Raw genomic sequence first — 15,616 nt, 5'->3', positions numbered from 1 at the left:
CATAACACACTGACTTACTGCTCTCAATAACCCGATCAGATTCGGGACACGGCCAGACTCCCTCCGCGCATCAACGCCGAGCCACCACCGCATCCCAACCTCATCAAACAACATCCTCACACACAAACCGCCTCACACACAAACCGCCTCACACACACACCCTCCGCCCATCCCTCAAAATGAGCAACGACAATGACATCCCCCACGAGGAGACCGACCTCGGAAAAGTCCAAGCCTGCTTCGACTTCTTCTCCCGACGAGACCAAAAGGTACCTCATCCCCCTTCACCCTCATCACCATACCCCCTCCATCTCACACCCAGCCCCCCCTATCAAACCAACACCTTACAACAACAACAACAACAACAACAACAACAACAACAACAACAACAACAACAAAGCTAACTCATCATACCTAATCAAGGGCTGGATGCACCACCTCCTCCCCCACATCAAAATCCTCTCCGCCTCATCCCTCCCCACGCCAACAATCACCTTCTCCTTCACCGTCGACCCCTCCCACGCAAACGGCTTCGCCAACCTCCACGGCGGCGCCGCCGCCTCTCTCCTCGACTTCTGCACCACCTTGCTCCTCGCCCTCGTCTGCAGGCCCGGCTTCTGGCAGACCATGGGCGTCAGCCGCACCCTCAACACCACCTACATGCGGCCCGCGCCCGTCGGCATCGAGGTTCTCATCGAGTGCGAGATGCTGCAGGTCGGCAAGAGGCTGTGTGCGCTCAGGGGGACGATGAGGAGGAAGAGTGATGGGGAGCTACTTTGTGTTTGTGAGCATAACAAGGCGAACGTTGACCCGGACCCCAAGCTGTGAAAGACGTGAACAGGCCTGTTTGATTTGAATTAAGAGATGGAGATTTGTTGCTTAGGAGCTTGCTACGGTATACAATATCATAGAATAAAAACATGGAGTTCTTCGTCAACCAACATTGCGTAAACACCAATAAGAAATATACGCCATTCAGTTTCCTGACGACGGCCCGGGCTCCTCCATGTGCTGCGTAATCTCGATAATCTCCAATTCCGCATCCATCAGCAGCTCCGGCAGCTCATTTGCTACCGGCTCAGACTCGGAGTCGTCTTCCTCCTCCTCCTCTTCATTCTCCATGGTGTACTCCATGTCGCCTTCTGGGTCGTCGGAGTCTTCCATCTGTAGCAACGCGCTCCACAGAAGAAAATTCCTGGGGAGAACTGCGTGCTTGCCGTGTGCCGTCTCTGAGTCGCTGGCCTTCCAGAAGGCAGATGGACCACAGGGGCCATGAGGGTCGTAGTCTCTGGGGAAAAAAAGGAGATGCGTCAGCTTATTGCGTCTGGATAAGAGGTGCAAAGGTGCAATTGCCTCACCTGTCAAACCAGTTTCCTATCACTCCACGAGCAGATCGCGGCCCGCCAATCTGCACCCCCTCACTCTTCCACCTCTCTTGCCCCTGAAAGATAGACACTGACGTCCATCTCACCTCGCCCTCGCGGGTTAGGCCGACGGTTCCTTTTGAAGAAAAGCCTTTAGCTTCAGCATATGCAGAAGAACTCGTAGAAGGCGACTGGGATGCTTACCTCGCAGATCGGAAGATGCGTTGTCGTCCCACGAATCGTCAAGTGGGCGAGAGATTCCTTCGTAGTGGACGATTGGCAGCTCGGAAGAATACTCCGAATCTGGCCCGGGCTGCTCGATCTTTGTGACGTGGATCCTCATTATAATCAAGCGGGTGGCTTCCCCAACGTCGAGTGTGTGAAGAGGGGATGCATCTCGTTCGGGGTTGGTGAAGTTGTAGCTAAAGAAATCGTTGTAATCAAGAAAGCAAACAATCTGTGATGGTTAGCCTTTACGGATGCATATGATATCTATTCTGAACCCTGGGAACGTACTCGGTACCAAGTCCCTGTCACGCCATATGGATCCATGGCATCTAGCGACGACTTATCAAGATTGGGAGCAGACATGAAGCTGCCCTTCCACGATCCAGAAAAGGGATTGTCCCAGATATCGCTAAACAGCCGCGTGAGCTTCTTGACGTAAATATTGTTGCCGAGGACGATCTGGATGGCCTCGACTTTCTCCCAGTCCACATTGTCGCTCCCATCGTCCATAAAGGGACCCCATCGAGTCCGGGCGGTGTACTCTCGAATATCGTAGACTTTGGAGCAGGCGTAAGGGTACGTCCTTGCAGACCGCAGTCTTCCGGTCTTGAGAATTGGCCTGCCGTATAAGCAGTGCAGCTTTGCGCTCTGCTGCCGCTGTTCCTTGTCCAGAACTGTAGGGGGTAACTGGTGGTGCTGGGTTCTGTAGACTCTCTCAAACAGAGACGACTTTTGGAGAAAGGCAACCTGGTTGAGCTCCTCCTCAAAGAGGGTCTTCAGAAAATCTGCGTTCCGCGACGCATGCTGAGTGTCGGAGGTCTCTACGGCATGGCCTGTGGGAGAGGCGTGCTTGAGCATCCTGTTGACCACCTCGTACACAAAACTCAACTCATCCTCCTGCGTTGTTCAAAAGAATGTCAGTTGATGCCTCTCCGCAGACAGGCAACGCCCAAAACTTGCCTTGTCTTCGACATCTTCACGAAGGCAGATGTTTTCCAACCTGACGACGTCATGCAGCTCAGTCTCCCAATCGAGCCTTTCATTATTGGGAGGAGAGTCCTAGCTCCCATGGTTAGCTCAAGCTCCCAGTTATATAAAACCCAGAAGCCGGTCTGTTCTAGTCACCTACAAAATAATGTAGATAAATGTCCTCAAACAGCTTCTGGTTTCCTTTCATGAAGCCGTGAAGCGCGCGGCAGACGCGGGGTAGCGATGCAAGATCCCTCGGCGACAGCCACTGGAGGATATTGTGAAGAATCTCGTTTGGCAGTGTCGTCAGATGAGCCATGATTATCGAGGGCCTTGGCTGCCGAATGGAAAGAGAGCTGTGGCGATGTCGAGGCAGAGGGTGGAAACGAAAGGTTCTAATCAGAGACAGCTCGGTGATGATGCCATATCAGCTCCCGAGGTGTGTTATCTCCGGAGACGATACACTGTCTTATTAGCACTATGCGGAATGCTATCGGCGTGGGGAAGCAGGCAAAGTCCGGTTCATGTCAGTGCGTGTCAAGCCTCATGCGGAACCAAGCTCCGTGCGGACCGACAAGCGCCGTGCACAGTATGGACAATGCCTTCCTTCGGTATTACATGGGACGTGATTCGCGCATGCCGTATCGACTCTGGCCCGACCTTGCCTTTGACCTGCATATCAAAGGAGGCAGGCTTTATAGATATCTCAACATCCGGTTGCAGTTGGGAACAAGGGTATCTTATCACCTCTCAAGGAGGATGAAAGCATATGAGAAACCAGGTTGTGCTCGAATCGAGCAGTGACGACATAGCAGCTGGCCTTCAGACTCTCTCTCCGACATATCCCTCGACTAAGACGAGCAATGATAGAATCGGCCAAAATAAAGCCATTCTGATTCCAAAAAGTGCACATGATTTAAGACTTTATCACGAATAACTTCAAAGTGGCTTGACTGGAACGCTGTTCCTTTCAGTGGCTGTCACAAGGTGTCCGTGTCGCGAATCGGTGCTCGTCTGCCGGCATCTTTGCGCAAATGGCGACATGTTGGGTATGGAATATCTAGAAGAATTGTCGTTTGGACTTATCTGAGCTCCTCGGCCATGAACGGTAGGATTGGTTGTCTAATTGGCCGGCACGCCTTGACCAAAATATCCCAAACAACTTACAGCAAGGTATTGTCTCCCCAGCTTTGTTGAATAGAGGCCGGAGCTTGGCAGGCCTCGTTGCTAGCAACGTCGACGTATGGACAGCAGGTTAAGATACCAAAGATATTAGAGACCATGATATTGAAAAGGCGCCCTTGAGTGTTTGGAGGGGTTTGGGCGGCGCAGCTTGGACATCGTCCAGAATCGCCAGAGTGGGAGGCAACGGTTGGCTCAGCGTGAGTAGCGGGATGCTCCCCACCTTTGATCGACAGTGATTTCGACAAGAAACAGCTCAGCCAAAGCTACACGAATACCGAGAAGCCATCCAGAAGCTGACTTTACTGGGAGCGCACAGGAGGGGCGCAGTTGTCGGAGGGCGGACTTTGAGCTACCCGATAGGATAACGCCGGGGTTCTGTCTGCTTCGAGGTTTCAGACCACGAAGTCTAGCCGCCGGGGCAGTCCCCAGAGTTGCTGTTCGCCCTTTGCAGGATTTTGTGGCTGCTCTAGAGGTTCACAGGAACCACGTCAAGGCTGAAATCCATGCCGTGGCGTGCCATGGTTCAACATGCCTCCTGGAGCTGAACCACCTACTTCTGTAGACAGCGTTGAAGGCTTTATCGTCTCGAAAGAGAGAGAAAACCTGTCTTTGCGAAGGTAAGTGGTCGTGTAGGCGAGATTTGTGAAAGCACAAGTGATTTCGATGTCGACCGGATGCAAAGCATTGAGTGATGGAAGAGTTGCGTCCATCGTGCAAGCCATCTGAGGCTGATTGACGATTTGGGAAGTCAATCTAGACTCGTTGAATCCCTGCCGTCTTGTAGGTTGGTTGCCCCGTCGCCCCATCGCCCACATGTCAGGCAACGACGATCCCTATGGCTCATTGACACAGCTTCCCACGGCATGTCTAATTAAGCTCTCAAGTCAGGTCCTCGATGTGCGAAGCTTATTCGACGAATACCACCCTTTCCCCTTGTCAAGTCTTGGAGGGGGTCGCATTGGACCAACCCGTAGTGGTGGGCCTGAAGAGAGGGGAAAGATCATCGTCGAGGCCTTAAACACCGGGTAAGGATTCGGGTTGGATTGTGCAGCCTTTTGTGCAGCCTGTCGCCTGCCATGGACTTCAAACAAGTCTGCGCACGAAGTGTTGATCCAACTGATACCACAGTCCGAGATAATAGTCCGGTCTGTTCCGGGGGGGGGGGGGGACTGAGGATAGCTTCAAACGCACTTACTCAGTTCCGTGCTGCGCCTTTGTCACCATCTTATCAGTTGGTCGCATTTGAGAAATGCCCGCAATGACCATCCAGACTCAACTTTGAGGACGTGATTAGGCAAAATAGCACGGCGGAGGCCATCAAGCCAAGGTTATCCCCATACCTTTTTGGACAATGTGAGACACGGCGTTGGGCGTCGGCTAGAGCACCAAGGATGTCCCTCCCGACTGCATATGCAGCTCAGAGTTGGGCACTTGTTGCTGGCCGCGGGATCATGATTCCATATGCAAATATACACAGGATGATTATGGCCAGAATCTGAAGAGTGCGAATATTGCTATTGTGTTGAAGATCGGGGGTTGACCGCGACTAGACCTGGTAGGAGCAACTCCACGTTTATGCGTCTTGCCTTGTTCCCCCATCTATGGGCCGGAGCCACTTCGGCCCGGCAAGGCGAGATCCGATCTCTGTGGGCGAGTGGGCTCTCGAAGGGAAGCACGACATTTCCCACATGCAATGGCTTCGTTGTACATAACTAAAGGTACCCAGGGAATAATGACAAGGAAGTGCTGTGACTGCTCGTAATGCATTTGCTCTCCCCGAGGGCCTCCTTGCAATAGAAGCGCTTACAATTGCTGACTGAGAGCGCAGACAAAAGAAAACACCCCCAAAGGCATCAATTGATCCATCCCATTCAGCTGGCGGGGGCTCAGCCAGCCAGATCCCTGCCTTGCTACTCCGTACATGGTAGCGGCACGGATAGTATTGCTCCTCCTCCAGCAATCAACCTGCCACGGGTGCCCTCTGGCCTATGAAAAGACTCGCAGTCACCGGGCTGGCGCGTGGCTTCAATTCTCCTCGACCGCTAACCCCCGCACTTGCTAAACGCCCCCAACGGCCTTGTCCCGAGTCGCTAGACAGGGCTAACGTCTGTCCACGCGGCATCCTTCCTTGTCTCGACCTCCCTGATCAAGAACGACGATCCACGCGAAACGGAGGCCTGGTCCTCGGGAAACTGTTGATCTCGGCGTCTTCCGCAGCTTGGCCCGGTACCGACGGCCTGCCTAGACTCCATAGGCTCTTCCTGGGCGCATGCGTGGTGGTCTGCAAGCGTAATCGGCGATTATTCGGCCGGTGGGATGCTGCTCCGCACTTGTCGCCGCTGCTCTGCAGTGATCGCATGGCACAAGCGGCAGGTTTGGTACGGGTCATCGCGAGATCTACCGAGCATCGAGGTGCTACAGGCACGAGTACCCTCGAGGGATGGGAATCCCTCCCCATGGCTTCCTGGCATTTGTCGTTTGGGGGTTTGTGCGTCCTGCTTCCGCCTGATAGGTAAGCTTCAGTCGGGCCCGCTGAGACACATGCTACTGGTACACCGGCCTGCAGCCACTCAGTTTCTTCTGCATCTTCCCTCGAAGCTGAGGCGTTGCAAAGGGAAGTATAGACTCCACAGCGGGCGGGTCAAGCCGCGCCAGCCGATGAATGAGCGTGACATGGCGAGGCTGAGGACAATGTGCCAAGTAATGCTGGGTGAGGTGCAAGTCCTTCAGAGGATGGTGTGTAGGCAAGGACGGCGTCTCGCGAATGGTGCGATTGGTGCGATGGATTATTTGGCATGAGTCCGGCATCGATTCTTAGTATTCGGCCGTGCTCGCGTTGGATACTTTAGTTGTCTTCAACAGGCCCTACCGCGAGCACGGCCTATGAGACCACGGCATGACGGGAGCGGGCGTCTCTGGGGTTGGCATAACGGCTCGTACCTCCTCGTACGTGACGAGCCTGCTGCGCAACATGACGGGTTTGCAAGGATCGTGGATGGTATGGCCGCGCTAGGGTATCCCTCCCTCCCAACGCAGAGGAGCATGGACCACGGCCATGGCGACTTGCACCGACCGTCCCGTGGGTGCTTCGCACATACTACATACCATAACATTCATGTCTCCATGCAGACAAGCACGGCCAGCATGGCAGCGCAAGATGGACGCGTTCTGTTGGCGAGGTGCGGCCACTGCAATGCGAGGCAGACTGCAAAGCTTTGCATCGCATAGCACTAAGACCTCGTAGTATACGAGGGCAGCGGACACGGCAAGATACAAGTGCCCATCACGAGTTGCGGGTTTGCTGGCCTCGATGGACGGCTGTCGCGCGATGCTGTGGAGGATGTGCCCTTGGCAGAATCAGTCTATGTCGAGTGCCAAACAAGGGGCATCAGCCGTTCGTTTACGCGCATCGGCTTTCTTTGCCTGCGTCGACCAGGCTCTTTGCGGGCTCCCGCGCCTGACCGATACCCGCTTTGCAAGCTGCGTGCCGTCGAGGGCGACTCCCAGGCGGCGACATCCAAGCCAGCCTCCACAAGGCGGTTGCGCGGTTAATGCTTTGCCTTCCTTTGGGCACGATGCAGACGGAGTTGGACAACGTTGAGGGGTACTACCTAAAGTATATGTCTGCGCGCATGTGCAAAAGATCGAGTGCTCGTGCCGCCGAGCTGAGTGCTTCATATGGAAGAGAACAGACCATTGGATTTCTTCCGCCTCTACAGTCTTTGCCCTTTGGCGTCCAAGTTCCGTCCACAAGGACATCATAACTCCCTTGGCCGCTTCGGACCAAGGACGAGGAGATGGAGAACAGAACAGCTTGCATCCAATCCCGGCCCTTTTTTTTCCCTCTCGCACACCCAATCAGGGGTCCAGGCAGCATCGCTTGCAAAGGCCCGCCCGGCTCGCGCTCACTGGCCCAGGGCCCCAGATAGCGCTCCGTTGTGGGTGCATCGAGCAATTACAGTGCAGCTGCAGCGCTGGAGTGCATGTGCTAGGCCTGGCCCAGCGCTGCTAGTGCCGCTGGATCCTGGACCCCATGGTTCCGTGTGCCTGCCCACGCTTTTGGGGCTTGGGGCACTTGTTCCATGGGGGTCCGTCCCTCCACTGGCCAGGTCCATCGTCTCAATCCTTTGCACCCAATCTTCCATCTGATCGCCCACAGTGTTGCCCGCTCCATCTCGTCCCGTCCCATCATCACCCGTTTGCAGCGGAAAAAAAGGGACAGAGGAAGACATTCAGAGCTCGGGCGACTGAAAGGCCGCTGCTGCATTCACCAGCATCCCGCGGCTGACGGCAAGGCCTCGCAAAGGCAGGCCCGGCACTGCACTGCACCGCTCAGCTCTTCTTTGCTCGCGTACGGCCGTCGGTGCTTCGGGCGAGACCCAGCTTTTTCAGCTCCGAGGCCATCGTCGACTCGACCTCACGCAGCGTTTCTCCCTCAGCCTGCGCCCGTCCGCCGGCGCCAGAGGCCATCGTTTGAGCCTCACTCAGCCTCGCTGCAGCTCGCCTTTCCTACGCGCTCATCTCTCTCCGCCCTGCTTGACTCTTCTCCCCTCAGCTCTCCTCTTCTCTTCCATTCCTGGCGTTTCGGTGCTGAGCTGAGCTGAGCTGAGGCCTGGCTGCCAGTCACACGACGGTGCGCTATCGGTCGTCCATCGTCTTTGCCCAGTCGTCGCCGAGCCTCTTCATCCCTCGCATGATCGGACCCGGATCTTATCCGCTGGCCGGGTCGTTCCGTTGGGCTGGTTTGGCAGCCATGTTGCATTGAGCGCATCCTTATCATCGCTTTTCAGAAGGGCTGACATAGAGGCATCGTCTCGCCAAGTCCAACATCTGGCTTGTTTCGTTTTGTGCCCTCTTTCATTGTCGATTGCTTTGCGTCCGCTTCCACTGCCGCTGTCGGTTCCATCACGGAGGACCCGTAGTGCTCTAGACCAAGGACGAGACAAATTACAAGCCGGGGAGCCACGTTGTGAAGGAGAGCTTTGGATCGCAGTTGAGCCTGTTGTGCAACACCTTTTCTGTTGGCTTCGTTTCTCCTCAACGGACCCGGCTCCCTTGCTTTGATACCGCCTGCCTCTTGTTGGTGGACCCTCAAGTTCTGGCCGCCCTTGATTTCTCTGTCTCGGAGAGAAACGGTTTCACGTCGAGCGATGACTACGACTGTTGGGTCGACAACGGCAAAGCCAACTTTACCTATTTCTCCGGCCAGCTCCGCCGCCATGGGCTCTGCCCGCGATGGGGGCGGCGCATCGCCAGAAGACTCTGGACAGCCTCGAACCTTCAAGGCGGAAAACGGAGCGACCCCTCGCGAGGAGGTCCAGAAGAGACCTGGCGATGACCAGAATGAAGCCTCGTCAAACTCTGAAGAACCAACGCGCAAGCGGAGGCGGAGCCGGAAGGGCCTTGAGAAGAGATTCGAATGCAACGCCGAGGGCTGCGGGAAGAGCTATTCAAGAGCCGAGCATTTGTGAGTTGATCCAGTACAATCTCTGCGTTTTCCATGCTGCTTCTGCTTTCCGCGGTGGCTGGGTTCCGTACCGTTTCCAGTTGCAGCACCATATACCTTCACCATTGAGGGATAAGCCGCGTCCGAATCCACCCACCAGCGTCAGGTATCCGGGACTAACAGCAATTCAGATACCGACATCAACTTAATCATAATTCTAAACAGATTTTCCGCTGCGAGTATCCGGACTGCCCCCGGACCTTTGTTCGAGGAGACTTGTTGAAGCGGCACATGGACCGGCATACGGCCAAGGGCTCGCAGCTCAACAGAAGGGACTCCATGGTCAGCCATGCGGCGTCTGTTACTTCCCCCAAGCTCGCCCCTGCTGATCCCAGTCGGCCGGTGCCAGTGTCGATGCCAGGACCCGGACCCGGACCCGGACCCGGAGCTGGACCAGGAGTCGGAGCCGGCGCTGCACCTGCATATAACGACCCCAGGCCGCCCCCACCAATCCATCATCACCACCCCTCTCCCCAAGAGCCTCCTGGGGACCCCTACCCGTTGATGAACAATGTTGGCCCTCCTTTGTTCCCCGGCAGCGCATCGTCCGTCGGGCATGACGCGTTTGGTCGTGATCCCATTGCACTTGCGGCAACAGTGCCTCGCAGGCTGGGTACTGGCCAGCCTTCTCATGGACCTAGCCGGCCATCGATTCAGACGAATGTCGGCCCATATGGCGTCATATCGCCAGCCTCTAGCCACCATGGCTATCATAGCCAGTCCAGCAGCACCCCACAAACCGCCGGCTTTGTCTCCCAGCATAATGTTTTGCCATTCAGCTTGCCGCCGGCCCAGTTCTCTCATCTACCAACAGCTCAGCCACCACCGAGAGATGGGGCAGCATCTCATGCAGCGACGACTGCGGCGTCACATTATTCCGACGCCCACCACTCGCATCAGAATGAAATGATGATGCTCGATCACATGGAAATGTCAAGCAGTGGACCAGTTTTTGCTGACGATGGCGTCAACAAGTCTCCGTATGTAGGGATGCCCGAGGATTTCATGGCCTACTTGTTCAACTCCCTGCCGGCGAATGATTCTCCCCATTCACATGCGCTACCCCCTCCTCTCTTAAAGTGAGTTCAAGTATCGAATTTGATCCAGTCATTTCGGGCTCATGTATAGCCAAGCTAACACTGCTTTTCAGCTATGGCAGTTCGCACAATGGCAGTCACGGCGACCACTATTTGGGCGAGCATTCACCTGTGGGACTATTTCCCCCTGACCCCCAAGATGTTATGGCTGTTAATAACATCTTGGAGCAGCATGCCCCGGAGGCCAGTCTCACAGAGGAGCGTAGCCAGGAGATCTTCGACCTCATCAGCGAACGGTTTCAAGAGGACAATGAGGACATTTCAGCGAGACAGCGACGAAACAGCATCCTTAGCGGAGACCGCTCGTCCGGAGAGCACATGCTGAGCAGGAGGATGATGCAGGCTTACGTCGGCTCGTACTGGTACCACTTTAACGACCAGATGCCCATTTTGCATAAGCCCACCTTTGCCACGGAGAAGACGCCTAATCTTTTGCTAATCGCCATCATGGCCATTGGTGCGGCTTGCCTGGATAGGACCCACGGTACCAAGGTGACAATGGCGGGAGCTGAGGTGTCTAATTTTCTCGCAGAGCACCTGCGATGGGAAGTGTTCATGGATCGAAGTTTCAAGCCTCCTGCTAAACTATGGGTTTTCCAAACGCTGATCCTGCTTGAGCTATACGAGAAGATGTACTCAACGAGGGAGCTGCACGAGAGAGCTCACATTCACCACGCCACTACGGTTACGTTGATGAGGAGGGGACGATCGCTCATCGGCAAGTCTACGCTAGATTCGCCGCCCCAGCACAGCATCGACGGATCGCGAAAGTCGTCGGCCTCTGGCATTGCTCACACAGCAGATGAATGGTGGAACCATTGGATCACAAACGAGGCGACGCGGAGAGCCGCCTTTGCCGCCTTCATCATCGACTCGACTCATGCTACCATGTTTGGTCATTCGGCAGTCATGGTGGCCCACGAAATGAGGTTGACGCTGCCTTGTGACGAGTCCCTGTGGAGAGCTGCTAGCAGCGCCGAAGTAGGCCGAGTAGAAGCCAACCTCATGTCCCGAGGGATCAAACCCATTACGTTCCTCGAGGGGCTGAAGCGCACGCTAAGCCACCAAGATGTACGGACAACGCCGTTTGGTCGATCGGTTCTCATGGCTGGGCTTCTCAGCGTCACATACCATATGCACCAGCGCGATCTCCAGGTCAATGTGCTAGGAGGAGGCGTCATCCAAGCCCTGGGAGGGCGCGATAAGTGGCGGGCGACTCTCACCAGGGCCTACGATTCGTGGAAGTCACACTTTGACAAGGCGCTGGAGCTCAACGACTCCGATCCCTACAGACTGGAGATGCGACAAGAAGACTTCAACGTGGTATTCGAGAGCCGTACGGTGCTGCACCACTTGGCCCACATGGCCATGCACGCTGATATCGTGGACTGCCAAATGTTCGCCCGCGCTAAGAGACTGCTCGGTCGCTCTATTGGACATCAAGAGTTTCTCAGCGCCCAGCGAAGGATCAAGGAGTTTTGGGCTCCGTCTGCAAGGGCGCGCGACGCCACGTATTACGCGCTCAAATTTCTGTTGTCTGTCCTGGTTCCCGACCGGGCAGGGCCTCCATACTCGACGGGCCCTGACCGCGACAAGCCGTACGAGACCCGCGACGACGTGCTGTTGAATCGACCCTGGGTCCTCTACTTTGCGGCACTGGTCGTCTGGTGCTACGGATATGCCATCGAGGGACCTTGTCTGACCGGATCGACGCCGGTTGGCCACCATGAGCAGTGGCAGCAGATGAGAGCCTACCTCTCTAAATACGGCGGAGTGACGGACCCAAATGAGCTGAGGAACATGAGAGGCATCAACGGAAATACGGCGATGCTCATGGTTCTCAAGGATACCTTTGACAACTCTCGATGGGAGCTGCTGCACGAGGGAGCGAACCTGTTGCACAACTGCATAGTGCTCAACTCCGGTGGCAACGTCTTGTGACGACACCGACAAGCGATTGAAACCATTTGACTCGTGAATCTACGCGGCCCCATTCTTACCATCTTATCATCTTGGGGATCTTTATTCATCTACTCTGCATCACAATGCCAATGGATACATCAGCCTGGGGCGGGGACGGCGGGCAGACAGCTGACAGAAATTTACATGCGGACGGCTGGCGGATTTGTCTCTTACATATGGGACGGCGCATAACTTTGCTTGGTTTCATATACCCCTTTTCTTGTGATGGCATTGGCGGGCTCTATATGGTCTTTTCTTTGCGTATATGAACGATTGATTCGGGTCGGTGGTGGGAAACAAAGGACCAAAAATAAAAAAAAAAAAAAAAGGACGAGAGATGAGCGGTGAAAAAAAAAAATCAAAATTGAACGATTTTACACGCGTTGTCTTCCATTGTGTCTCTGAAATATGAAGAGGAGAGTTCCGCACATGCTACTCCCTCAGACTACAACGCCAAACTGTGACAAGAAATCTATCGAGAAACAAAGAGACGTGAACGATCCGGCCGTTCAGATGCTTCGTATTCCTCCCCCTTACCATTAACACGCCTACTCCCGAGCGCCCGCCCTCTTACTTGGCCTTTGCCTTTTTGACAAGCACCTTGACATTGACCTTGTTCGCCTTCTTCAACCTGACCACTCTGGCCTTCTTCACTTCCTCGTGCTGGACCTTGGCTTCCGTCTCTTTCTTTGGCGCCTCCGCTTCCGCAGGCTTTCCGCGCTGTTTCTTGGGAGGTGGGCTTTCGTCGTTTGCTTTCTTGATCAAGATGATTTTGCGCTTTGACGATATTTTGAGGGACTGTTCTTTGTGCTCATTCTGTCCGCCTTTGTCTTTCTCCGCGAGGCGTTTGTCGTCTTCCACTCCTCCCTCTTTGTTCTCCGGAGCACCACCATCCCGCTTTAGACCAGCCTCCCCATCCATCATCCCCTCATCGCCCAGTTCATCCCAGTCAAACATCCCATCATACTCGTACCCCTTCCTCTCCATCAACCTCCGATACATGGCCCTCAGCTTCCCGTAGTTGGGCCTGTCCCCGTAGCCCAGCGACCGGACGTACTTGAGGTGGCGGGCAAAGGCGGAGGGCAGATCCCGGCAGAGGACGTCGACGGGGATGCTGAGCTTGAGGCGGGTGATGCGCTCGCGCATGTCGTTTGTGGGCTCGTCGGGGTAGGCGTAGCCTTGCCAGGGGAGGGAGCCGCGGGCGAAGTAGATGAGCATGTAGGCGAGGGATTCGAGGTCGTCTTTTGGGGATTGGGACTTTTTTTTTATTTTGCACATGTACATTAGTTTTTGGATGAAGGGAGGAGACAAGGGGGGCGTGGGGGGGGGGGATACATGGACTTACACGGTCGAGGTGAGCTGATATGGCAGCCCAGTAATAACTCCCGCAAAACGCATAACTCGGCGCCAACACCGTCCTATCATTGTTCAAATAATCACCCACCAGTCCAAAGTCGAGGATGTACACCGTCTTGCCCTTTTCCGCACCGAAGCCCATGGCGAAATTATCCGGCTTGACGTCCCTATGAAGCAAGTCCCTTGAGTGGAAAGCCTCGAGCCGGGTGATTAGCTGATCGGCCAGCATGAGGGTGGTCTTGAGCGAGAACTGGTTGCCGCAGCGGAAGAAGAGGTTCTGGAGGGTTGCGCCGAGGAGCTCGCAGACCATGTACTCGAAGGAGGACGAGGAGGAAGGGGAGGAGGAGGTGGTGGTGCTGCGGCCGTTGGCGTGAAAGGTTGCGATGCCGGGGTCGTTGCGGAGGAGGGTGTAGAAGAGGGATTCGAGCTCGAGGTCGTCGACCTGGGAGGGGTTGTGGGGGATGGGGAGGGATTGGAGCTTGATTGCGACGATTTGGTTTGTGAGGATGTCGGTTGCTGGGGGTTTGTGTTAGGGAGATGCTTTGGTTTGCTCTAGGGGAGGAGGAGGAGGAGGAGGAGGAGGAGGAGGAGGAGGAGGAGGAGGAGGAGGAAGGGTTACCGATGTAGACGCTGCCGAAGCCGCCTTGGCCGATGATGCCGTCGAGACGCCATCTGTTGTCGATGATGGTTTCCTGATGAGATTGTTAGGTTTTTGTTGCTTGGAGAGGTTGAGAGGGTGAAGAGGTGGTGCTGCACATACTCTTTGCTGAGCCACGGGGGCTGTTTCTGGAGGGATATCGGGGTCCATTTGGGCAGCAGTTGAGGTTATTCACAAAGCAGGATGTAAGTCAAGGCAAGATGTAAGCGAGGAAACGTAGAATCGAGTCTGTAGATACATTCTAATGGTCTTATAGGAAGAAATATACACTCTATCAATACTACCTAGGTAACACGATGGATGTTGTTGCTACTCCTGAATGCAAGAGACTGCTTTCTTTGTTCTGTATGTGTTCTGGAAGGATATGCGACAATGATGGACCCGGAGAATAAAGAAAGGAATCTGTGTCAGAGAGTGTCTGCTGCAACAAAGGATGAATGAATGAACAGCATTGAGAACAGCTGATGGGAGGCAACCCCTTTTGTTCATCAGGTTGCCGCATGGATCCAGCCTTGTTCGTGAGACTCATGAGCAAGCTTGTCCATCAATTACCTTGCCTTGGGTATTGTCACAACAGCCACTGAGCATAGGTAGCGTTGACCATGACCGAGGTTAAGTTACATCGAAGTCGAGACAAGTGACCTGACCCAAGTCTCAGCCATGGTGTGTGGTGCTAAGCCGAATTGGCTTTCGGACAGTCAAGCGCCGGTGACATCACCGATAGCTTATCGCAAATTCCAGGTCTCAACTTTTTTTCCTTATCGGAGCGACGCCAACAGTGTGCATGAAACAACTCTGCATGCATGTTGAAACGAAACATCTTTTTCTTCTTCTTTGTCAGTTATCATTTGACGGCGGCTAACGGGCAGATCCTTGACCCTGCGCCTGTCTCGCTTGACCCGGCATTTTTTTTTCTTTTTCTTTTTTTCTCTTCTCTTTCTTCGGGTGAGACGAGACAATGCACAGCTTGCGCCGCCGCTTATCCGGGCTAGCGCTAACACCAGGAACAAGAATGACAAGATGAAAGAAAATTTCAGGGAAAATTCTCAGTTGCTAGCACGGTGCTAAGAATACAAACAGCAGAAAAGAAAGTAAACAAAAAAAGAAGAAGAAAAAAGTTCAAAGCAGACCGCACCGGACAAACATCCCCGCCAAATTCCCGATGTAGCTTCGCATACTGTTCGCCGCCTAGCGGTACCTACTTTAGCAAACAGCAACGATCCCGCCTCCATCGCGCCGGTCCCGGAGCGAGCCAATCAGAGGGAGCCCCAGGCCATTAAACGGGCTGGTC

The 15,616-nt window shown here is 54.7% G+C and overlaps 6 protein-coding genes across 6 annotated transcripts; 4 read left to right on the top strand and 2 right to left on the bottom strand.

Moving 5' to 3' along the window:
* Nucleotides 1-41: 41 nt before the first annotated feature.
* Nucleotides 42-828, top strand: CCMA1212_004459 (uncharacterized protein; the record flags this gene model as incomplete). Its single annotated transcript, XM_073701760.1, has 2 exons — nt 42-269; nt 424-828. Coding segments are annotated over 2 exons (633 nt in total), but the record flags the coding sequence as incomplete, so codon positions are not given.
* A 147-nt stretch (nt 829-975) lies between these two features.
* Nucleotides 976-2,880, bottom strand: CCMA1212_004458 (uncharacterized protein; the record flags this gene model as incomplete). The annotated part of the gene is made up of 6 exons (XM_073701759.1): nt 976-1,288; nt 1,359-1,500; nt 1,569-1,821; nt 1,881-2,489; nt 2,565-2,651; nt 2,722-2,880. The coding sequence occupies 6 exons, from the start codon at nt 2,878-2,880 to the stop codon at nt 976-978; spliced, it is 1,563 nt and encodes a 520-aa protein (XP_073559716.1).
* Nucleotides 2,881-6,312: 3,432 nt separating this feature from the next.
* Nucleotides 6,313-7,298, top strand: CCMA1212_004457 (uncharacterized protein; the record flags this gene model as incomplete). The annotated part of the gene is made up of 3 exons (XM_073701758.1): nt 6,313-6,522; nt 6,565-6,724; nt 7,004-7,298. Exons 1-3 carry the CDS (start codon nt 6,405-6,407, stop codon nt 7,296-7,298), a joined length of 573 nt encoding a protein of 190 aa, XP_073559721.1. The 5' UTR covers nt 6,313-6,404.
* Nucleotides 7,299-7,828: 530 nt separating this feature from the next.
* CCMA1212_004456 (uncharacterized protein) lies at nt 7,829-8,350 on the top strand (the record flags this gene model as incomplete). Its single annotated transcript, XM_073701757.1, has 1 exon — nt 7,829-8,350. One exon carries the CDS (start codon nt 7,829-7,831, stop codon nt 8,348-8,350), a length of 522 nt encoding a protein of 173 aa, XP_073559722.1.
* A 615-nt stretch (nt 8,351-8,965) lies between these two features.
* CCMA1212_004455 (Zinc finger protein klf1) lies at nt 8,966-12,290 on the top strand (the record flags this gene model as incomplete). The annotated part of the gene is made up of 3 exons (XM_073701756.1): nt 8,966-9,213; nt 9,384-10,331; nt 10,403-12,290. 3 exons carry the CDS (start codon nt 8,966-8,968, stop codon nt 12,288-12,290), a joined length of 3,084 nt encoding a protein of 1,027 aa, XP_073559723.1.
* Nucleotides 12,291-12,881: 591 nt separating this feature from the next.
* On the bottom strand, nt 12,882-14,359 carry CCMA1212_004454 (Casein kinase I; the record flags this gene model as incomplete). Its single annotated transcript, XM_073701755.1, has 3 exons — nt 12,882-13,568; nt 13,657-14,183; nt 14,287-14,359. Coding segments are annotated over 3 exons (1,287 nt in total), but the record flags the coding sequence as incomplete, so codon positions are not given.
* Between the last annotated feature and the right edge of the window lie 1,257 nt (nt 14,360-15,616).

The sequence above is a fragment of the Trichoderma ghanense genome (genome assembly GCF_004382785.1).
Source record: "Trichoderma ghanense strain CCMA-1212 chromosome Unknown scaffold_4, whole genome shotgun sequence".
In the NCBI taxonomy this organism is placed as follows: domain Eukaryota; kingdom Fungi; phylum Ascomycota; class Sordariomycetes; order Hypocreales; family Hypocreaceae; genus Trichoderma; species Trichoderma ghanense.
This window is presented reverse-complemented; position numbering and strand designations above follow the sequence as displayed.